General features: G+C 49.1%; 1 protein-coding gene across 2 annotated transcripts in view; it reads right to left on the bottom strand.

The window, feature by feature from the left end:
- The window catches only part of GALNT9 (polypeptide N-acetylgalactosaminyltransferase 9), a 763,825-nt gene extending 743,306 nt beyond the window's left edge, over positions 1-20,519 (bottom strand). For both annotated transcript variants that reach the window (XM_085633497.1, XM_085633498.1), the window contains exon 1: positions 15,239-20,519. In XM_085633497.1, the coding sequence (XP_085489623.1) occupies positions 15,239-15,494 (256 nt within the window). In that variant the 5' untranslated portion in view covers positions 15,495-20,519. The remainder of the gene's footprint in view (positions 1-15,238) is intronic.
- Positions 20,520-24,004: the final 3,485 nt, after the last annotated feature.

Here is a 24,004-nt window from a genome sequence, read left to right as displayed (position 1 = left end):
GCACATTGAACTCTCTTGTTGCTTTACAGACTGCAAATGTGCAGTTCCACTAGAGCTACAGTTGACTGTGTACTTCTGACATCTTGAGTAGGACGTTGTGCTACAGACCAAGTATTGTTTTCTTAAAATGTATGGATGAGTCATCAGAATTGTAGTGTCATAGACAATGTATGTACTCATTGCTTGAAAGGTCTTCATCTTAAAAGATGTGATATGCAAATTAATTTAAGGATTACTTCCATGTAATGGTTATTTCTCCAAGCAACTTCTTCCTTGCCCACCTCATTGCACCTCGCTCCTGGTAATCTACGTCAGGCTTTGCCTGGGGTGGACTCCTTGAAGGATGAGTTAAGGAAGTAATGAGGAAGGAGTGGCTCTACTTAGTTTCGCATTATTTCCGGGAACGGTTCTTACCAAGCCTCCGCACAAGAGCTAGACAGGGAAGTGATAAACTGGGCTGTTATGAGATTACCAGTAAGTAATCCAAGCACTCCTCCCATTGCCCTTTTACCTCTTCCCACTAGCTCGTCTCTTCCTTGGCTTATTCACGTCTCCTTCACTATTACATCCTCTCCATAGAGCCTCTTAGTCCCCACCTTGCACCTTCATCCTGGTACCTCATCTTCATTGTGACTCTTTATTTCCTTGCCCTCTTCCTCCCATCTTGGCACTTTCCCTCCATCAACCCTTTTCCTCTTCCTTCTATCAATACATTATTTTTTCTATCATGAGATTATTCCCTCATCATTCTTTCCCATGCTTCCTCATTAGTTCATTCTCCATCACTCTTTTTGACTTTTTCCTATACTGCCTCATTCCCTCCATTTACCTTTTCTTCCTTCCTCACTAGCTCAGTCCATCCACTGCCCGTTCGTTCTTCCCTCATTAGCTCCCTCCATCACTGTTACATCTTACATTACACGCCCATTTCTATCACTGGCCTTTCCTTCCTCCTTCACTAGCCCATTCCCTCTGTTGACCTTTTCTTCCCCCCGCACCAACTCATTCGCTCCATTATTTTTCAATTTCTTCCTCTTTATCCCATTTCTCCAATGATCTTCCCTTCCTCCCCCTTAGTAAATTCCCTCCATCTCCCTTTTGCTTCCTCCCTCACCAGCTGATTCCTTCCATCGTCTTTCCATTCCTCTTTCATTAGCCCATTCTCTTCATTACTCTATGACATTTTCTCATATTAGCTTATTCCTTATAATGCCTTTTTCTTCCTTCCTCAATAGCTGATTCCCTCCATTGACCTTTCCTTCCTCCCTCAATAGCTCATTCCCTCCATTGACCTTTCCTTCTTCCCTCAATCGCGCATTCTCTCTATTGACCTTTTCTTACTCCCTCAATAGCTCATTCCCTCCATTGACCTTTCCTTCTTTGCTCAATAGCTCAATCGCTCCATTGTCCTTTCCTTCCACCCTCAATAGCTTATTCCCTTCATTGATCTTTCCTTCCTCCCTTAATGACTCATTCCGTCCTTTGACCTTTCTTTCCTCCCTCACTAGCTCATTCCCTCCATTGACCTTTCCTTACTCCCTCAATAGCTCATTCGCTCCATTGTCCTTTCCTTCCACCCTCAATAGCTCATTCCCTCCTTGATCTTTCCTTCCTCCCTCAATGACTCATTCCGTCCTTTGACCTTTCCTTCCTCCCTCACTAGCTGATTCCCTCCATTGACCTTTCCTTACTCCCTCAATAGCCCATTCGCTCCATTGACCTTTCCTTCCTCCCTCAATAGCTCATTCGCTCCATTGTCCTTTCCTTCCACCCTCAATAGCTCATTCCCTCCATTGATCTTTCCTTCCTCCCTTAATGACTCATTCCGTCCTTTGACCTTTCTTTCCTCCCTCACTAGCTCATTCCCTCCATTGACCTTTCCTTACTCCCTCAATAGCTCATTCGCTCCATTGTCCTTTCCTTCCACCCTCAATAGCTCATTCCCTCCATTGTCCTTTCCTTCCTCCCTCAATAGCTCATTCCCTCCATTGACCTTTCCTTCTTTGCTCAATAGCTCAATCGCTCCATTGTCCTTTCCTTCCACCCTCAATAGCTTATTCCCTTCATTGATCTTTCCTTCCTCCCTTAATGACTCATTCCGTCCTTTGACCTTTCTTTCCTCCCTCACTAGCTCATTCCCTCCATTGACCTTTCCTTACTCCCTCAATAGCTCATTCGCTCCATTGTCCTTTCCTTCCACCCTCAATAGCTCATTCCCTCCATTGATCTTTCCTTCCTCCCTCAATGACTCATTCCGTCCTTTGACCTTTCCTTCCTCCCTCACTAGCTGATTCCCTCCATTGACCTTTCCTTACTCCCTCAATAGCCCATTCGCTCCATTGACCTTTCCTTCCTCCCTCAATAGCTCATTCGCTCCATTGTCCTTTCCTTCCACCCTCAATAGCTCATTCCCTCCATTGATCTTTCCTTCCTCCCTTAATGACTCATTCCGTCCTTTGACCTTTCTTTCCTCCCTCACTAGCTCATTCCCTCCATTGACCTTTCCTTACTCCCTCAATAGCTCATTCGCTCCATTGTCCTTTCCTTCCACCCTCAATAGCTCATTCCCTCCATTGTCCTTTCCTTCCTCCCTCAATAGCTCATTCCCTCCATTGACCTTTCCTTCCTCCCTCAATAGCTCATTCCCTCCATTGTCCTTTCCTTCCTCCCTCAATAGCTCATTCGCTCCATTGTCCTTTCCTTCCACCCTCAATAGCTCATTCCCTCCATTGATCTTTCCTTCCTCCCTCAATGACTCATTCCGTCCTTTGACCTTTCCTTCCTCCCTCACTAGCTGATTCCCTCCATTGACTGTTCCTTTCTCCTTCACTGGCTCATTCCCTCAGTTGGCCTTTCCTTCCCCCTCACTTGCTCATCCCCTCTATTGACCTCTTCTTCCTCCATTATTAACTCATTCACTCTGTTGACTTTTCCTTCTTCCCTCACTAGATCATTCCCTCAGTTAGCTTACATTCTTTCCTCACTAGCTCATTCCCTTCATTGACCTTTCTTACCTCCCTCACTAGGTCATTCCTTCAGTTGACTTTTCCTTCCTCTCTCACTAGCTCATTCCCTCTGTTGACCCTTCCTTCCTCTCTCACTAGCTCATTCCCTCTGTTGACCGTTCCTTCCTCTCTGGTTAGCACATTTAATCAGTTGACCTTCCTGCCCCCTCACTAGTTAATTCCCTCCATTGACCGTTCCTTGCCCCCTCACTTGCTCATTCACTCAGTTGACCTTCTGCCCCCTCACTAGTTCATTTTCTCCATTGACCGTTCTTCCTCCCTCACTAGCTTATTCCCTCTGTCGACCTTTCCTTCCTCACTAGTTTATCCCCACCATCAGTCTCTCCCTTCCTTCCTCACTAGCTTATTCCCTCAGGTGGGCTTTCCTTCCTTGCTCCTTCACCCCCCCACCCCCCCCCATTGACCTTTCCCTCCTCCCTCACTAGCTCATTCACGCCATTGACTTGTCCTTCCTCCCTCACTAGTTTATTCCCTCTGTCAATATTTCCCTTCCTCCCTCACTAGCTCATTCCCTTCATTGGCCTTTTCTTCCTCTCTCATCAGCTAATTCACTCCGTTGCGTTTTCCTTCAGTGGGCATTCCTCCCTCCTTCAATATGTTATTCCCTCCTCCACCACCTCATTCATTTCCCCTATGGGCCCTTTGACCCCTCCTGTCTCTACCTCGCTCACCTCACCACCCGCTCCCTTCCTCCGTCACTTCCCTCCCGCCCTCCCTCATGCTCTCCCTCCAGCGCGTGGCATGCTGTCTCTGCTCCTCTCTACCAGCCTGTCCGGCACGTATCGATGCTCAGAGCCAGCCTGCGCCGGGCACGTCCCCGGGGCACATTCCAGAGCTGGGATTTCAATCCCAGCCGCGCAGATCAACTGGGTCGTCTGAGATGAAGCGCCGCGTCAAGGCCAGAGAGTGACTCAGCGCTTGGCACAGCCGGGAGAGGTGCCCCTCCATTCCCTGTGCCAGTCTGTGTTTAGCAGCAGTGGGCCAGGCGGGGGGAGGAACTCACAATAGAAAGGGAAAAAAGACACATTCCAATCACGCATTGAAAAATGTCTGACTCGGACCTGTCAGGTCACACCTTTCAGCATCTTCAGGGACGTTGAAATACTGAGCGACAACCTTCTTTGCATTCAAAATAAGACAGAAGGAACATTTGCAAATGGAGCACGTACGCAGCAAAGACAGAGTCCTTCCCCCACTCCCTGCAACCTGTCACTGAACCACCACACCTGCAAGCACCCCCTCACTTACCTAATCCGTGAACAATATATTCCCTCATTCACTCAATGTTTGTCTCCACATATATTTCAACCTTCTGGGCTTCTTGATAAGAAAAAAACAACACACAGCATAGTTTTATTTAACATGCTCCCCTTTCATCTCATCATGTGTTCAGCTGTGTTGAAATGCTGCACACTGCATATATGAATTGTGATAAAGAAACCAACCTTTGAATGTTCATTGTTGCCCACTCATCGTGGGGGCAAAGCCATCAATCACCCGTACAATTCTCACCATGATCCTAATAGTGAACATTTGGGATGATAGTGAGAACATATTATTATCATTTTGGCCCTTTTTCTCAAATTTAATTTACCGGGGATATTAGGCGTATTATTATTTTCACATGATTTCCACATTCCCCATACAATGGCAAGTTTTGACCCCACACACTGGCCCCATCGTCTACTCTTTGAATACCAAGGAACGGAAAGACCCCAAGAGGGCTTCACTTAACCCGTTTGTTTTGCTTGCCCCTTTCTCTCCAGATTGGCTGGTGAACTCTCACACCTCTACCGAGGTGGCCTACTTGACTATAGCTGACGTGCCGAAGGTGCGCCAAAGGCAAGCCCGTCTGCACCCGTCCGTGGCGTTCTGGGGCCTGGGGCCAGAACATCTGTCCGTTTCAACCTCCATCGAGAGCATTACTCCACCAGTGACCTCAAGGATCTAGCTCTTCTTCCTGGAGCGAATGTACAAAGTCCATGCGGGGAGGCGACCCCCTTTTGAAATGTAAACACTGCAAATTCTCTCTAGAGTCCAACTTTAAAGGCTACCAGAGGCACAATGAGACTCCTCATAGTTACTTTGAGTGTCCCTCCATCAAGTGTCGCTCGCTACCTAAACACAAGCAAGAAATCTTTAATATGTTGAGGGACAGGCTTCCCAATGTTTTATTCCTTATGGAAACATGGCTCTCAGATGCCTCGGTGCCTGACATCCTAGATGCACTGCTGACAGGGCTATGGAATAGTCAGACGCGATTGGGACTCCCAGCGAGCAGGTGGCATCGCTATCATTTTCAAACTCACTCTCAAGCGCACCTTTAATGAGGTGAATATACCGGACTGTGAGGCAGCTCAACTCTCACTGACTCTTTCAGGCCATAATACCTTCACGGGACTTCTCATTTATCGCCCTCCTGGACTGGCAACACATTCATCTCAACCATAGCAAATGGCATTACTCAATTATCTCTACGCCACAACAAGGCACTAGCGCTTGGTAATCCTAATCTTCATTTGGAAGCCACCGATTGCCCGGGAGCGACCTTCTTAATTTGAGATGTCAAAACCCTTCACCTGCTCCAAATATCCAAACCCATGCACGCCAAAGGGCATACGTTAGACACCATTTTCTCCAATGTTCCATCTCTCTTAGTGGACTCCCATCAGTCTGCCCTGGTCGGATAAGTACTTGATCCCCTTCTTTTTACCTTCAACTATACCAGCACCCGGTGCTCACATATGCCAGACCCTCCTCTCCAGAAAATGGGCCGAGGTAAACTCTGAGAGCTTTTCTACAGCCCTGGCTGCGTCCACTCCCAAAATTAATGAAGACATTAACTTAGACCTTGCAGCTCACACACTTGACTCTTGGCTAACCGCGGCTCTTGATGGTATAGCTTCCTTGTCCTCCAGACTCAATTCCTGAATTCTCCATTCTGCACCGTGGTTTAATGAACAGTTAGCGGCAGCTTAGAAACATTGCAAACACCTCAAACGAGAGTGGCAGAAAGATTACAGCCTGATTAGTCACTCTCGTCACAAACTAGCGTTGAAACAGTACCACAAGTTCGTTAGAAGTTGGCACAGAGATCTATGCCCAGAAAATTAACTCAGCGGTCAGACCCACCAAAGAACTCTTCTCCCTACTTAAATCCTTCTCCTCTCTTCAATGAGTTTCTACTATAGCGACCCGTCCATGGAAAACTGCAGTGTAACAGCTTTTTTTCTTCTCTAAAGTTGCCAAGATTTATGATACGTTTCCTACTGCCGTCCAGCAGGCAGGCTTTCCATCAGTCATGGACAACCCCGGCGCAATGGTCAGTCTCTCTTGACATCCCTTCTCTTGAAGAACTCCATTCTTTCTTCCTGATAATCAAGTCAGGTTCTCTTCTTGATCCTGCCCCGCCTCAAATTCTTCACCTGGGCTCAGCAGTCATCCTCCGTCATCTAAAAAGACTTATTATTTTGTCCATTATCTCAGGCTCAGTTCCCCAAAAATGGGAACATGATATGGCGCTCCCTATTTGTAAAAAAAACTCTTGCTGGATCCTTCAATCTTGGAGAACCTTAGACCTATATCTCTTCCGCCTTTTTGCACAAAAATTCGAGAAAAACATGCGAATAAGTTGCGGACCGTTTTTATTGAATCTAAAGAAGTGCTCCACTTCTCTCAATCCGGCTTTAGGGCAAATCACTCTATTGAGTCGGCCCTACTCCTCTTTGGGGGAACTCTCAGACAGAATGCTGACAAAGGTCAGACCTTTGCCCTAATACTGCTGGATCTGAGCACAGTTTTCGACACCGTCTCCCATGGCCTTCAAATTCAGAGACTATGGGAGAGCGGGGTAGGCGTAAAGGTGCTTAAATGGTTTAAATCCTTTCTCCAGGATTGGACCTTTCAGGTTATATAAAAACCCTGTGATTCTGAGATTTTAACTTTGCCCAGGGTGTTCCACAGGGTTCCATTCTGAGCCCTATTCTGTTTAATAAATACCGCTGCCCATTAGCAGAAATTATTGACAGACCTAAGGTTCAATTGGTGTTGAATGCTGACGACACCCAACTCATTGTCACGCTCTCGGAATCTGAAGGAAACTCAGCGAATCAACTCAAATCCTGCTTGACAGAGGTCGCTACTTGGATGGCTGATAGCTGCCTGAAATTGAACGCTAATAAAACTGAACTCCTGATAGTTGGCAGCGCTCCCTCGATCTGGACCTCAGCCTGGTGGCCTGACCCCTTGGCCAGCACCTGGAGCCCAAACACAAAGTCAGTATGGTTCAGCTCCAAACTTACCTTTGACGATCAGACCAGGAGCACTGCGGGCAAATGTTTTGTGGTACCATGAAGGCCCTTAGGAAAATCTTGTATCTAATCCCGATTAAATCATGAAAAACTATTGTCCATGCCCTTATTACCTCTCAACTAGACTATTGTAATGTCCTGTATCTGGGGGCTACTATAGGCAGCCTGGACATTGCTTCAGAGAGTACAAAACACAGCAGCTTGGCTAATAGTCAATCTTTCTAGAAGATCTTCCGTCTGGACAGCCCTTAAACAACTTCACTGGCTCCCAGTTGCTAAAAGAATTGAGTTCAAAGCCATGTGCTTCTTTGGTCACATTCTTGACTAGCAAAGTCCTAAATATCTTCGCTCCTTGCTTCAACCTTATGTCCTCTGTCGCGCTCTTAGATCTTCTACAGCGAAACTAGCCAGGGTGCCTACGGCATTCAAAGCCAGACTAGGGGCTCACTCCTTCTTTCAGGCTTCCAAAATCTGGAACTCTCTCCCCCACGGTTTGAGAGCGGAACCTTCTGAGAAACTTTTCAGATGGAAACTGAAAACCTGGCTTTTCCCCTCTTCCTAATGACTTTCCTCTACATCGTCTCTGTCTGGCTCATCAATAATTTGCTCTCTCTATTGGTTCCTGGTCTCAGCGCAGGGACACACCATCTGGTGTAACCAGGCACTGTATATGCCATATATTGTTATTTATTATTATTCATTAACCTCCCCCTCGAGGCACACGCCTATTCTTTTTCTGGATGTGAGTAATAGGTCGTGCATTTCAACCACTCAGACCTAAATGGCCACTCTCTGCAGCTGACCGGAAATTACCAAGATATACTTGTCCAGAGGTTTCCAGCACTGGCTGCACTAAGACTGATGCAAACTCTTTCTGCTTGTGAGCACTTAAACCACCATGAACTGCAAGGACCAGAATGCATCTTGGTGAACTGGTGCTAGTGGGCCCACAACGTGGAACCTCCACTCTGCGTCTCTTTTGTGAAGGTTTGGTGGGTAATAGGGCACACACAGGCCCACCACATATTGCAGTGTGCAGATAAGAACCAACTAACTTATTTCACATATTTATACATAGATGCCAGGCGGCATCTTGTCATGCATCACCTCTTCAACCAGTCCTGACTTTTGGCCACCTCACTTTGCATACGGGGATGTTTCACCCTATCGTTTACAAAACTACAATTCCCAGAATGCAATGTGCTGTTCACTAACGAAAAGCCAGGACTGCCTGCATACGTCAGACATGACCTCCTTTAGAGGTGAAAATCAGGATTGCACCTGTATGTAGCACTTACATGTGTCCTCTTGGCCCTCTCAACAGAACCTCCCCACGCACTTCTCCCCAGCGCTCTGTGCTCGATTCCACTGCCAGCTCTGGCTCATTTCTCTCACACGTTCCCCTTCTTAGATCTCTCCCCATCACTCCCTTATGGCAAAACCTGACCTGCAACTCTGCGCCTCCCCCTCCACCACTCCTCTGCATCTCTACCCAACCGGTCACCCGTGCACGTATCTCTTCACTGCACCGCTCTTGTGCACGCACACCTCTGCTGATGCTCACTATTGCATCTTTCCGGTCATGGCCTTTGCTCTGCAGCCTCCACTTCACTTGAATGAACCAATATTAGAACTCAGAGGCTGCCTTAGGGTGATAAAAAGGAAACCCAGGGCAGGGACTGGTGCCTGCAATGACCTGGAGTCATCTGGTTACTTTAGGGTTGACCCATAGAGGCAGGAGCGATAGGGTTACAAGTTGGTACCTGTAGAAGGCCGGGAGGGACAGGGTGGAGTCAGTCCACCTCTGAAAGTCCAATACGTAAAATGATTACATGTAGAGAGGGCAACGCACAATAAAGCATATTTAGTGACTGGTTCTGGCACTGAGTGACTCCTTGGTTTAACGAATGGCTCGTCTAGAGACTGGCTCTGGCACTGATCGCCACCTAGGTTTAATGAATGGCATATTCGCTAACTAGCTCTGGCAACAAGGCGCATATTTACAAGCCCCGATTGCCACCACAGCGTCAATTTTAGTGACGTTGTGATGGCGATAGGACCTTTGCCTTATTTACAAGGCAGCGTTAAGCCAATTAACGTGGCTCAACGCTGCCTTGTAAATAAGGCACCCTTTCACGCTGTATTTAGCGTGAAAGGGGAGAGCAATGGGTGTTATGGTGGGCGTTCCACCGCAACACCCATTGATTTTGATGCTGCCTCCTATTTACAAGAGCTGCGTAAATAGGAGGCAGCGCCAACATGAAGACCAGGGAAAACCTGATCGCAAACAGGTGAAACGAGGAGAAATGCTTTATTTCTCCTCATTTTTGCTGTTTTCATGTGTGCTGCCTTGTGCAGTACACATAGAAAGAGCAAATTGCCTATGATTGTTTATGTGTAGGAACACTATGGTGCAAGGGTGCCTGCGTTGGTCCTAGGCAGATGAAGTTATCGCCAGCGCAGGGGGAAACGCAGAGCTGCACCATATTCTTGTGAATATGGTGCAGCCCTGCGTTTCTAATGTGCCGGAGCGTGTCGTTAGCCTTCGAGGCTTAACAACACGCTCCGCCACTTTCTTTGTAAATATGCCCCCAAGTGCCTCCTCTGTTCAATGAATGTCTTATTTGGTGACAGGCTCTGGCACTGATTGCCTCCATGCTTTAATGACTGGCTTCTGAAAGTTAAAGGCTGAAGTCTAGCACTCGGACAGAAAGGAATCACCTGTTCTCTCAAAATGTCGTTTTGTTCCAGAGTTTTTCAAATACAAGTATTTATAATGCTGAGGGCACTGACAATTTCAGTAGAGGGCATTAACTGCTGCTACTTTCTAGGAGTGGGTGATAAATTCTGCCCGCCCGGCGAAGTTGGCAAGGTTTTGGCCATGTGTAATGTGGAGTTCCGGCCAAATTCTGCCAACAGCCGTATGCCTGAGTTTTTTCTTATGCAAAAACAACAGTTGATGGACAGAATGCAGAACAATGCCATACATTCACCCCAGTACAGAGATCTGGGCCTAAATCCATTGTGTTTTTGCTCACCATGCCATTCCAGTTTGAACCCAGCCATATGCAAATCAGTCTTGACCCTGTGCCTCATGGGAACAGTCCAGCCCGAACTGCCAAACCAGGTCCTCCCTGGACTGGAAACAAGCATTCTAGGACCGGTTTCAGGGTTTCACCCCTCTTCAGCCAGGATAGCTTGATTCCAGTGGCATGGAGAGCACGGGACTCACGTCTGGGTATACCCGTCCCACTCAGGGTGACAAATGCAAAAACAACAGTTGATAACCAGAATGCAGAACAATGTCATACATTCACCCCAGTACAGAGATCTGGGCCTAAATCCATCGTTTTTTTGCTCACCCAGATCTCTTGACTGGGGGTGAATGTTTTGATGTGTCCTGCATTCCATCCATCAATTGTGAGTCTTTTGCTTTCTTGCCCTAACTGCGCCAGGTATGCCCAGACGTGGGTCCTGGGCTCACTGTGCCACTAGAATCAAGCTATCCTGGCTGAATAGGGGTGAAACCCCGAAACCGGTCCTAGGATGCTTGTTTCCAGTCCAGGGAGGACCTGGCTTGGCAGTTCGGGCTGGACTGTTCCCATGAGGCACAGGGTCAAGGCTGATTTGCATATGGCCAGGTCTAAACTGGGGTGGCATGGTGAGCAAAAGAATGATGGATTTAACCCAGATCTCTTGACTGGCGGTGAATGTTTTGATTCTGCATTCTGTCCATCAATTGTGTGTCTTTTGCTTTTTCGCCCTGAGTTTTTTCTTAAGCATGGCTCGTCAAGAGAAACTTGGCAAGCATGTGCGAATTTGGCGTCCCCTATTGTGACTTTTGGTCACTAGTAGGGCACCCGGCGAGATTTCCCCAGCGTAGGCAGTTGCTCATGGTCAGAAAGCTGCTGCGCGTGCAGAAAATCTACTCAAGCGCCAGCAAAATTAACTCGAGAAGCAATGCCCTCTGAAGTGGTGCTGTTTGCGCTGATTTTTCAGTACAGAATGAGTTCCCAGTGCTAAAGATCAGCGCGACCAGCGCAAAGTGTCGAATTCCATCCATTTGCAGAACTCTGTGAAATCTCTCAGAGTTTTCATGTAACTCTGCGGAATTTCGCTGAGTGAAACTCCAGCAGTTCCTCCCACCCTTAGTATTTTCCTACTCCTCCGTCATGGGTAGGAGCAGAGTTTCATAGGTAGTGAGGGCTACTAACGGCTGAAGCATGTGAGCAAAAGGACATTCGCATGCAGCCCCTCGTCTCACCCAACACAGGCAAGAAATAGGACTTCTGTCTGCTTCATGTCCCTGCCACAAAACCCAGTGAGAGCTACTATTCTTCTGAGCCTTCCGATTGGCTGAGTCGTACAGCAGGCTATTATCAATTACTGCCCATCTTTTCACACAGCTCCACCCTCAAAGACTGTAATCCTATGAATTGCAATTATCTGTATTTTAAGGCTACAATAATTGATCAATAATATGCCTCACACCACAAAAGGGTTGTTTCGGTGCTTACATCATTTTATATTGTTACCAAACTCAACAGCACTCATTTTACCAAACTGAAGTTGAGTGAGCAGCAGACCCTTCGAATATTCAAACACAGATCATTGTATAGTTGTTTTTTGTACAGACCTTTATACTGCAGATCTGTTGTAAATAACAGTGTGTTACTACTATCTCTGCACAGCAGGTGCTGAAACCACCCGATCTACCTTTGTAGCCCGCTAGGAATGCTTCACAAGTTCTGGCTCCTCTGGAGAGTCCGACCAGATGAAAAGCAAGGTTTGCAGCACCGCTGGGACGAGGACTCTGAAACTGTGGATCCAATGCGTTTTAATTATCTATATTGCATGGTAGCCCAGAATCCCTTTATTAAAGCCTTTCTCTCATTTCCTTGTAACAGGCGAGCAGATAACAGGTGAGCTGTAAGGACTCTCGCCACCTGTAATAACGAAATGGCATAGCTGTTCAACTGTAATAGGTTATTACAGCTGAGTTGTGATGTCATAATGGCTGCAGCCAGAAGCACCATCTAAGGTGAAAGGCAGGTCACACAGTATTACAGCGGTTGGGTAAATAACCAAAAATGAGAATTGGATTTTCCTTCTTCATTTTTTTTGTTGTTTTTTTATGAACAATGGTCAGCAGAAAGTAGATATTTATGGCAACGCATTTATTTAATGCAAGTGATCGGTCATTATAGGAAACATAGGCTCTCCACATGTTGCTACACATTCTGGGCATCAGCATTTTTTTCCGATATTAAGCTCTGTAGTAATGCTTTTCGGTGTGTTCAATTAAACGATAAAGCTAGCGCTTTCATCCTTCATTTCTTCAAATATACTCTCTCTTTCCTCTGAAAGAGCAAGACACCAAAGATTTAAGCAGTTTATGGGAATGGCTATTGTGTGGCCCTGAATTATAAGGAATAAAATACCCTCTGCTGTATATTAAAAGGATATTGCAAGCCACCTCAGAGTTCCATGACCTTGTAAAGGAACTCTGCTTTTGGTCTCATTCATCTATATCACTGTCTGTGACCCATAATATCCTTATAATGTATGACAGTGGGTACTTTATCCCATATATTATACCACACACGACACCTTCCCTCAGAAATTAAACACAGTATTCAAATTGTCTGAAATGTTGTCTCATCATAGTCAACAAATCACATCATGTGATGTAAAACTCGACAACATGAGAAGATGACATAGATCACGTAAAATCTGATTCCCTATATCTTCCCGAACCAGCGGGACGGCCCCTGATTCTGCTGACAGTGGGCGCTATGTGGAAAGTAGACTCTGATCTGATCTTAAAAACTCACCTCTTTAAGGAACACTAGGTCACAGTGCATTAACCCCCTACAGCCCAGCTTACTCTCACTGGCTCCAAAGATTCTAGCTGGAAATACATTATATACATACATACATACATACATGCATGCATACATACATACATACATACATACATACATGCATACATACATACATACATACATATTGTGTATGTATCTTTTAATGTTGTACATAACAAGTTAGTAAACAATACCGCACGCAAAAAGCTACTCATGCAATGAAACTTGATTCCGGGCGCGAAAGAGATTTGCTCCCACCCTCTGTAGCTCTAGCGGGTGCCACGGAGTGCGCGATATTTTCTTCGGCACCTTCTAGCGCTCCTGAGATAGTTGGGTAGAGAGTGAGCCTTTCCAGTAGAGTAGACTCTCCTCCCTGCCCCGCGATTGGCATGAGCCCACTGAGAAATGTGTGCAGGAAGGTAGACATGTCTCCCTGCTCATTCCGTATTAGGCCTCTGTACTGCGACTCTGATAGCTATACAGAGATGTTACTTTTATATTCTAGGTTCTTTTAACGCACTTACGAGTCACATATGAGGACTTCTGAGGGCATTGGGCACGCAGGGTCATGAGAGTTTTTTTTGTGGGGGCAACAGGACAATCTGTGTTGTGGTATGGTGAAGGATGGCAGGTGTCGGGTACCTTTAATGAATGCGCTCACTTTAACAATGGTGACAACTGTTACGGCGTTTTGTCACAGTATTGCTTTCTATCACTGTCACACATTGTGGCAGGTCTTGCACAGGGGGCCTCGAGGTTGAAAGCTTCATTACTCTGTATCTTCAAACCACTAGGCCACAGTGCCACTGGTCTCTAGTCAGAGCATACGTGGACTCAGGATGTATGTCGTTACAACGCACACTTTTACAACGCATGCACTTACAACGCATTTTTTACAACGCATAATCCATTACAACGCATGACATTACAACGCATGACACTACAACGCATTTTTAAAAACTACCTTTACAACGCATTTCCATTACAACGCATACTACCTTTACAACGCATACCATTACAACGCATAATATTAAATTGCATTTAAGGTAAGTATTAGATAGTATAGGGGTAAAAGTTACTTTTCTAACTCCAGGGGGTGCAACAGTAGGGTAAGTGTTGGATAGTATAGGGGTAAATATTACTATTCTAACTCCACGGGGTGCAACAGTAGGGTAAGTGTTGGATAGTATAGGGGTAAGAATTACTATTCTAACTCCAGGGGGTGCAACAGTGGGGTAAGTGTTGGATAGTATAGGGGTTAAAATGACTATTCTAACTCCAGGGGGTGCAACAGTAGGGTAAGTGTTGGATAGTATAGGGGTAAAAATTACTATTCTAACTCCAGGGGGTGCAACAGTAGGGTAAGTGTTGGATAGTATAGGGGTAAAAATTACTATTCTAACTCCAGGGGGTGCAACAGTAGGGTAAGTGTTGGATAGTATAGGGGTAAAAATTACTATTCTAACTCCAGGGGGTGCAACAGTAGGGTAAGTGTTGGATAGTATAGGGGTAAAAATTACTATTCTAACTCCATGGGGTCAACAGTAGGGTAAGTGTTGGATAGTGTAGTGTAATATTATGCGTTGTAATGGTATGCGTTGTAATGGTAGTATGCGTTGTAATGGAATGCGTTGTAAAGGTAGTTTTTAAAAATGCGTTGTAGTGTCATGCGTTGTAATGTCATGCGTTGTAATGGATTATGCGTTGTAAAAAATGCGTTGTAAAGGTAGTGCGTTGTAAAAGTTGCGTTGTAAAGGTTGTTCCCCGTGTACTCCAGACCCTGGCCTCACCCCATCTACCTATCAACCAAGTTCAGAGGGTCAGCAGGATGCGGTCTCGTGAAACTGCTGGCTGCAGAACCAGTAAATGTAACGTTAAAGCCGGCGCCTCCACAGGAAGGCCATGAGTGATCTTGTGCAACTCAATAAAATTGCCCTTACTAGCCAAAAATGGGAACTTGGGGGGGATAAGCTGAAAATCACTATTAAAAGCATTAGGCACTGGACATTGAGGTAACTTGTTGGGTCAAGGCACTCACCGTTGAGCTGGTTGTAGACCACCTCCTCCAGGTGGTCCAGCCGTTGCAGGATGGACTCTCGGTCAAGGAGCGGGCCCACCTTGGCGTTGCGGCTCCGCACCCGGCGGTCCGAGCTCCTGACGATCTGCACCAGCTCCTGGGAGCGGTCCTGGATGCGGCAGTACACCGAGAACAGGATGATGCCCACGAAGACCAGGATGTTCACGGTCAGCAAGGTTTTGATCTTCCGGGCCACCGCCATGGGAGCCGGGGGCATAGGGCGTCAAGGAGCAGCCGTCTCGCGGGAGCATTGACACCGGCTCCCAGGATCTCGGGTGGGCTGATGGGCTGCCAACAGGGTGGTGCAGAGAGAGGCTTCCAGGAGTACGCGTGAAGGGTGAAGGCTCCCAGGACCTCCTATGGGGGTGGGGGCGAGGGGCTGTCAACAGGGTGGTGCAGAGAGAGGCTTCCAGGAGCACGTGTGAACGGTGAAGGCTCCCAGGACTTCTGATGGGGGTAGGGGACGAGGAGCTGCCAATAGGGTGGGTGCAAAGGGAGACTTCCAGGACCACGATTGAAGGATGAAGGCTCACCGGACCTCAGGTGTGGGTGAGGGCCCAGACCTGGCAACAGCAGGCAGATGGGCTCCCGAGACCAATGGTGGAAGATGGAAGTTGGAGGCAGCCAAGGGCTACTGTGGAAAGTCCCAGGACGTGGGTGAAGGATAGGCGCCTGGAGCTCGTGGGGGAGACTGTCAGTGAAAACTTCCCGGGACCGTAGGTGTGCGATAAAGGTCGGGGTCTGGTCGAAGGTGCAGGAGGGATCCCTGGACTATGGTTGGAGTGTGGTGACCAGGGGCCGACAAAGCACCGCAGGTGGAAGCGCCAGGGACCTCACGGGGTGGGTTTGTATTACCAGGACTAATGCCAGAGGAGGGTGGAACGGGGCTGGCAAGGAACGACAGGTGGAAAGTGAGACCACATCAAACCACGACCACTGTACCTGATCCGACCTCCTGCCCCCTTTTCCTTAAAGGTGGCACACCTTTTGTAAGGAGTTAGGGGTTCACAGTGACGTTTCGAGTAAAATATCTCAGAGGGTTGGTCAACAGCTGCTGAGATCGGTGTGCAAACTCACTAATTCGAATCCAGAGATGGCTGACTCAACCTCTCATCCTGCAGAGGTTCCCTTGCGACGGGAAATGCGACCTGTCTCCAAAGCGGCAAGAAGCGGTTCAGTTGTGAGTCGCCCTGGCCGTCAGAAAAGAAGAGCTGCGGGGAGCCCTGGGTGTTCACAGCTGCGTGGTCTCCTATTTGTTTTCTTTCGCGGAGAGTAATTATTTCCGGGAGCAGTGCCTTTTGGGAGATGTTATCACAATAGAATGCGCTAGTCAATCAATGCAAGAGTCAATCATTGTATCCACCAGGGGTAGCGATGGGGGCATGTGCCCCTCTCGGGGTTCACTGCAGGCTTCATTCAAAGAGGCAGGACAGCGGGCACTCGCTCTTCTCAATGCCTGCCAAGGAGTGGGGTTGAGGTGCGAGCGGCCCCTTCCTAGATGTTCAGTGCCTGCTCCATGCAGGGCTTATAAGGGGCGGGGATGAGTGCGGACTGCCTCTTCTTAAATGTTCAATGCCTGCTCCATGTAGTGGTGTCAAGAGCCGAGGAGGGCCGCCTTCCCTGTCCGGCGCCTGCACCACGCAGGCCTGCAGGGGGTGGGGGTGGGCTGTAGAATGTCCCTTCCGAGCACTCGAAATGCTTGCTCAGTACAGCGTGCTATGGGGCCAGGTATTCTTTGTGGGTTACCCCTCTTCGCCTGGAGGAACCGCTCAGTCACCACACCAGCTGGCTTCCCATCTTCTGTTCTTAGAAAGGGGGCAGCGCGCGGAGCCAGCGAAAAGGGCTTTTGTTCTCGGAACAAAGCCGCTTCGTGCCCTGCTTTTGTAAAAGGAGATGGAGAGCGAGCATGGTGGCAAAATCTGTCCCCGACCCCCTGCACGAGCGCTGTCCCTGCCTCCCTCTAGGGGCTGGGAGGGGATAGGCGAGAAGACAGTGTCTCTCCTCTTCTGCCCTGCAGTTGGAAAGTGGCAATGAAAACGGGACTCCTGCTTCCTGACCCGTGAATGAGGGGGCTGGTGTCGGCCAATCGAAGAGGCTGTTCTCTCAGTACATCAGTATTCAGTTGATAGCAGACTCGCAGATATTGCCAAGTCAACGCCATCAGCTACTTCCATCATGATGATGATGTTATGGTCAAGCAACCCTTTTCAGGCAGAAGGCGCCTAAAGCTAGTTCAGGTTATCGTGGCACTGTAAAGTCTGGTTGTTCTGCTGACAACGGAACAGCCGCTTCCTACCCTCTCCACGCGTTTAAATCACATTAGAAATTCTTGAGGGTGTGAGAAGGGCACAGGAGTGGTGAAGGAAACATTATTCCAGGGCAGTTCATGAAAACAGTGTCGTTTATATATCAGAACTTTCACCTGGCCATTTTTCGGATTGAGTCACCCAATGTCGCCAGGAAAGAACCGTGTGATCCTCGGCTTCTCAAGTGGGCAGTGTGTTGTTCCAGGCTCCCACCTTTCTGCAGTAAGTGCAATTGGAGCCTGGAACTCTCCCTTCAGCACCGCAACGCTCTGCGGTGCCCAGTCTAACACGGATAGGACTGTTCCTTCAGCACCAGAACTCCCTGTCTCTTTCGTCCTCTCTGATCAGCACGTGGAGCTGTCCCTTCAGTGACACAACGACCTGTGCCCTGTCGTTTAGCGAATTATGGAGCTGTCCCTTCAGCAACACGCCTCCCTATAACCCTCTGTCCGGGCATCGCTGGAGCTGTCCATTCAGCACCCCCAATTCTCTGTATCTCTCTCAGGTCAGTGCTTTGAGCTGTCCCTTCATCACCACACCACCCTATGATTAGCTCCAGGAGAAGCGTTAGGAGCTGTCCAATCAGCACCTCTCCTCCCCGTAACACTGCCGAGCAACTCTTGGAGCCGGCCCTTCAGCACCACAAATGTCTGTATGTTTCTCAGATCAGTGCTTGGAGCTGTCCCTTCATCACCACAATGCCTTACAGCAGGCTCTCAGAGCGGCGTTAGGAGCTGTCCCTTCAGCACCACGCATCCTTGTAGCCACTCTCTTTGAGCATTGCTTGGAGCTGTCCCTTCAGCACCACAAGTCTCCGTATCTCTCTCTGAACAGCGCTCAGAGCTGTCCCTTCAATAACACGAGTCTCTTCATCTCGAGCGACGCTTGGAGCTACCCCTTGAGCACTAGGCGATCAGAGATTTTGAGCTGCACCTGAAAAACGATTGGCGTTTTAAGCCCCTTTCCACACCACTGCGCGGCTCGAAGCCCTCACTGTGGGCAGCATTGGGGACTGTCCCTTCAGCACCACTGCGCCCGGTGATGATCTCTCTCTGTGGGCGGCGCGGGGGTAGTGGGGCTGTCTATTCAGCACCAGAGTGTTTTGTGATGTCTTGCTTCGGAGTTACACCCTGGGCATCGCTCTAAGCAGTAGACCATTAAGTATCTGATCGGGGCAGACACAAACCTAGAAGGAGGGGCCAGGGAGAACGAGGATGGGCCGAGGGAGGGGACTATAGACGGGGAGGGTTAGTTACAGCACCGGACGTTTGTTGGCTCCAGTATCCAGTCCCCGCAGTTTCAGAAGAGAGACAAGTTGATTCAGTATCCTTGCAGTCTCAGAAGAGAGACGGGTTGGTTCAGCTTTAGGAGTTATCCCTTCCAGAAACTTCTCCCTGTGCCCGGTTCTAGGAGGCACTTTTGACTCGCGGGCCCTTCTTAGAACATATTTTCAGCAAAACATATTCCAGTATTTGTTTTGTGCAGCCTCGACTGGTCTTTTAGGTCCCTCCAATTCAAAGGCATGCGGGGACTAAGGGAAGCAGGTCTTTGATGAACCTATGTCCACGGGTACTCTTGTTAGGTGTGCTGAAAGATTTCCGACTCCTCCTTTCAGCAGCACTAGACGAATACCCAATCCTCGCAGTGCCACAGAGTCTGCTCTGTTTCTGAGACCTGCATGTGGCACTGCAGCTGTAGTATCCCGCGCCGACAGATGCTTTTGTTGGTGGTTCTAAGAGACTCCTCCTTTCAACAGCATATGTCCCAGCGCATAATTAGTGTATCTCCTGCTTCTGCTTCAAGTCGCTCCATTTCTGAGGCATTCAGAGGGGAGGGAGAGCTGTCCCTTAGCACCTGGTGTGTGTGTAGTCCCAGAGGACCAGCCGTCTCTTTCCGAACACCTATCACAGGTCCTAATACTGGCAGGTTCAGTAAAGGGGTCCACTTCAGTCACGTGCCCTTACAATTGGGATCCGCGGATCTTGCCCCTCCTAGCAGCACCTCCGTCACTGCCGGGTGCCCTCAATCTGTATTGAGAGCTGCTCTCTTCCAGCAGTGCCTGGTTCTGTTAAGAAAGGTATGGGGCGGAGGCAGCTGTCCCTTTCAGGGACGCCTATCCCAGTCTCTGAAAATTGCAAGGGTAAAAGAGTGAGCGGTGCTCCGAGGGAAGGGGGCTTAGAGGCCTGTCCCGCTTGGCGATTCCTACAGTCTCAGAGTAGTTGAAACTTAGCACCTCATTGCACAATGAGACATTTGACCCCACAGTGTCTCATGAGGTTCTTTCTGTGGGCGATGCTGGCAGCTGTCTCTTCAGTACCACACTGGGCGGCTCTTTGAAGCTCTCTGAATGATGCTGGAAGCTGTCTCGTCAGCACCACACTGGGCAGCTCTTTGAAGCTCTCTGTCTGAGTGATGCTGGCAGCTGTCTCTTCAGCACCACCGTGGAAAGTTCTTTGAAGCTCTCTCTGTCCGAATGATGCGCACAGCTGTCTCTTCAGCACCACGTCGTCCAGCGAGGCTCTTTCCGTGGATGGCGCGGGCGCTGTCTCTTCAGCACCCCATGTCTGCTCCTCGCAGCCTCAGAGGGGAGCACAGGTCACATGAGTGCGGGAGTGGCGGTCTCCTCCTCACTCGTCCTTTACCCCCCACCCCGTCTTCTTCACAAGGGTGCGGGACCGGGCGCCGCTCCGAGGCTGCCTGTCACCACAGTCAGCAGCTCCCTCCAGCATCACCAGCCGTCCGTCCAGGGCTGCCCAGCGCGCTCTCCTTGCTAGGGACTACGGGTGCCTCTCGCCCGGGGTCGGAAGCACGCTCGTTCCACAGGCTTCGTTCTCTGCCAGGCTGGCTCGGGCGGGTTGGGCTCGGGTGCAGATCTCCGGTATGAGTGTTTCGTCCCCCTATGCCAAGGGAGCCAGCTCCGTGTGCACCGGCCGTGTGTGAATGTTGTCTCTGCCAGCAATGACACGCCCAACGCAGAGCGGAGTGACGTGTGCACGACCACTCCCCTATTCAGATGAGCGTCCCTGCAATAACCTTAGGGGCTGGGTGCCGCGCTAGGGACTGGCCGTGCGATAACCCTGGAGGCCGGGTCCTGTTAGTGCCCTAGGGACTAGCCGCCGGGTTCTGCGCTACTTCAAGGGGCTGGGCCGTGTGCAAGGGACTGGGTCCCGTGAGAACCCTGGGAGCCTGACCCAGCTATGGGGACTGGGCTCTGCGATATCCCTAGACTCCGGTTCCTACCATAGAGACAGAGGCTGAAGATAACCGTGGGTACTGGACCCTTGAGGCTGATCCATAGGAGAACGCCAGGGGCTGCTCCTGTGCTAGGGAGTGGGCCCTGCGATATCCCCTAGGGCTGGGCCCTCCGAAAACCCTAGGGGCCGATTTCTGGCGTAGAAACGGAGGCCTGTGATAACCCTAGGAGCTGGACCCTGCGCTGGGGACTAGGCCCTGCGATAACCCTAGGGGCTGGGCCATGTGATAACCTTAGGAGCTGGACCCTGCGCTAGGGACTGGGCCCTGCGATAACACTAGGGGCTGGGCCTTGCAATATCCCGAAGGGCTGGGCCCTCTGAGAACCCTAGGGGCCGATTGCAGCAGTAGAGATCGAGGTCTGTGATAACCCTAGGATCTGGGCCCTGTGCTAGGGACAGGGCCCTGCGATAATCATAGGGACGAGTAATGCACTAGGGTCTGGGCCCGGAGATAGCCATAGGGGCTTGGTTCTTTCTAGGGGCTGGGCCCTCTGATAATCATAGGGGCTGAAGTCTGTCTAGGGACTGGGTCCCGTGAGAACCCTAGGAGCCTGCCCAGCTATAGGGACTGGACCCTGCGATATCCCTAGACTCCGGTTCCTACCATAGAGACAGAGGCTGATGATAACCGTGGGTACTGGACCCTTGAGGCTGATCCCTAGGAGAACACCAGGGCAGCTCCTGTGCTAGAGAGTGGGCCCTGCGATATCCCCTAGGGCTGGGCCCTCCGAAAACCCTAGGGGCCGATTTCTGGCGTAGAAACGGAGGCCTGTGATAACCCTAGGAGCTGGACCCTGCGCTAGGGACTGGGCCCTGCGAGAACCCTAGGAGCTGGGCCCTGCGAGAACCCTAGGGGCTGGGCCATGTGATAACCATAGGAGCTGGACCCTGCGCTGGGGACCAGGCCCTGCGATAACCCTAGGGGCTGGGCCCTGCGAGAACCCTAGGAGCTGGGCCTTGCAATATCCCGAAGGGCTGGGCCCTCGGAGAACCCCAGGGGTCGATTTCTGGCATAGAAACGGAGACCTGTGATAACCCTAGGAGCTGGGTCCTGCGCTGGGGACTGGGCCCTGCGATAACACTAGGGGCTGGGCCTTGCAATATCCCGAAGGGCTGGGCCCTCTGAGAACCCTAGGGGCCGATTGCAGCAGTAGAGATCGAGGTCTGTGATAACCCTAGGATATGGGCCCTGTGCTAGGGACAGGGCCCTGCGATAATCATAGGGACTGGTCCTGTACTAGGGGCTGGGCCCTGAGATAGCCATAGGGGCTTGGTTCTTTCTAGGGCCTGGGCCCTCTGATAACCATAGGGGCTGAAGTCTGTCTAGGGGCTGGGCCCTCTGAGAACCCTAGAGGCCGATTTCAGCAGTAGAGAATGAGGCATGTGATAACCCTAGGATCTGGGCCCTGTGCTAGGGACAGGGCCCTGCGATAACCGTAGGGGCAGGGTCCTGGGTCCTGCCTGGAGCAGGGCTCTGCATTAATGCTGCAGACCAGAACCCTGTGTTGACGTTCGAGACCAGAGCCATACTTTACTGCTTTCGGCAAGGATCCTGCAATAAGGCTACCGGCCAGAATACATCACAGACCAGTATTCATCATTAACGGTACAGACCAGTATCCTGCATGAACAAAACCCAGACCCTGCATTAACACTACAGACGAGGACCCTGTGTTAATGTCATAGGACAGGGTTTCTTACAGACCAGTGCCCTGCATTGACGGTACAGATAAGAACTGTGTGTTAACTTCACAGGCCAGGAAACTGCATGAACACTACAGACCACGGCCCTAAATGAAAGCCTCAGACTGGAACCTCACATTAACACTACACACTACACCTAAATTAATACTACAGACCAGAATCCTTCCTTAGTCCTACAGCCTGGACCTTGCACTACTCACACCAAGTGTATCCTTCATGAACTCTACAGTGCTGGGTGCTGCATTAACCCCATTGCCCTGTATTTTCATTTACACTACAGCCTGGATCCGGCACACAGCATTCTTCTTGGACATTGCATCCCACTTTCTGTCTGTACACAGCAGCAAACCTTGTGTCTGGCTCATTCTATTGCCCCAAATTCAGTTTTAACCCTACAGATGCATCCTTCTACAGTTTGGAATCCTGCACGAACCCTGCATTCTGGATCCCGCATTAACTAACTGAACACCATGGGATCCGCATTAACCCTACAATCGAGCTCTTCCATTAAAGGTGCTCTCTGGATCCTGAATTACGTAACCCTGCAGTCTTGAATCTACATCAACACTTCAGTCTGGATCCTGCATTAACACTGCAATATTTACTATGCATTAACTAACACTACAATCTGGATCCTGCATTGACCCTACACTATATATATTACATTAACCAGCCCTACAGTTAGGATTGTGCATTAACCAACACTACAGTCTGGATCCTCAATTGAACCTACACTGTTTATTATTCATTACCTAACACTACAGTCTGGATCCTGCATTGACCCTACGTTGTATATAATACGCTAACCAACACTACAGTCTGGATCCTGCATTAACACTGCAATATTTATTATGCATTAACTAACACTACAGTCTGGATCCTGCATTGACCCTACACTGTTTATTATTCATTAACCAACACTACAGTCTGGATCCTGCATTGACCCTACACTGTTTATTATTCATTAACCAACACTACAGTCTGGATCCTGCATTGACCCTACGCTGTTTATTATTCATTAACTAACACTACAGTCTGGATCCTGCATTGACCCTACACTGTTTATTATGCATTAACTAACAATACAGTCTGGATCCTGCATTGACCCTACACTGTTTATTATGCATTAACTAACACTACAGTCTGGATCCTGCATTGACCCTACACTGTTTATTATTCATTAACTAACACTACAGTCTGGATCCTGCATTGACCCTACACTGTTTATTAATCATTAACTAACACTACAGTCTGGATCCTGCATTGACCCTACACTGTTTATTATGCATTAACTAACACTACAGTCTGGATCCTGCATTGACCCTACACTGTTTATTATTCATTAACTAACACTACAGTCTAGATCCTGCAGTGACCCTACATTGTTTAATAAGCATTAACTACCATTGCAGTCTTGATCCTTCATTAACCCTACACTGTTTATTAAGCATTAACTAACATTA

The sequence above is a fragment of the Triturus cristatus genome, chromosome 11 (assembly GCF_964204655.1).
Source record: "Triturus cristatus chromosome 11, aTriCri1.1, whole genome shotgun sequence".
Lineage (NCBI taxonomy): Eukaryota > Metazoa > Chordata > Amphibia > Caudata > Salamandridae > Triturus > Triturus cristatus.
This window is presented reverse-complemented; position numbering and strand designations above follow the sequence as displayed.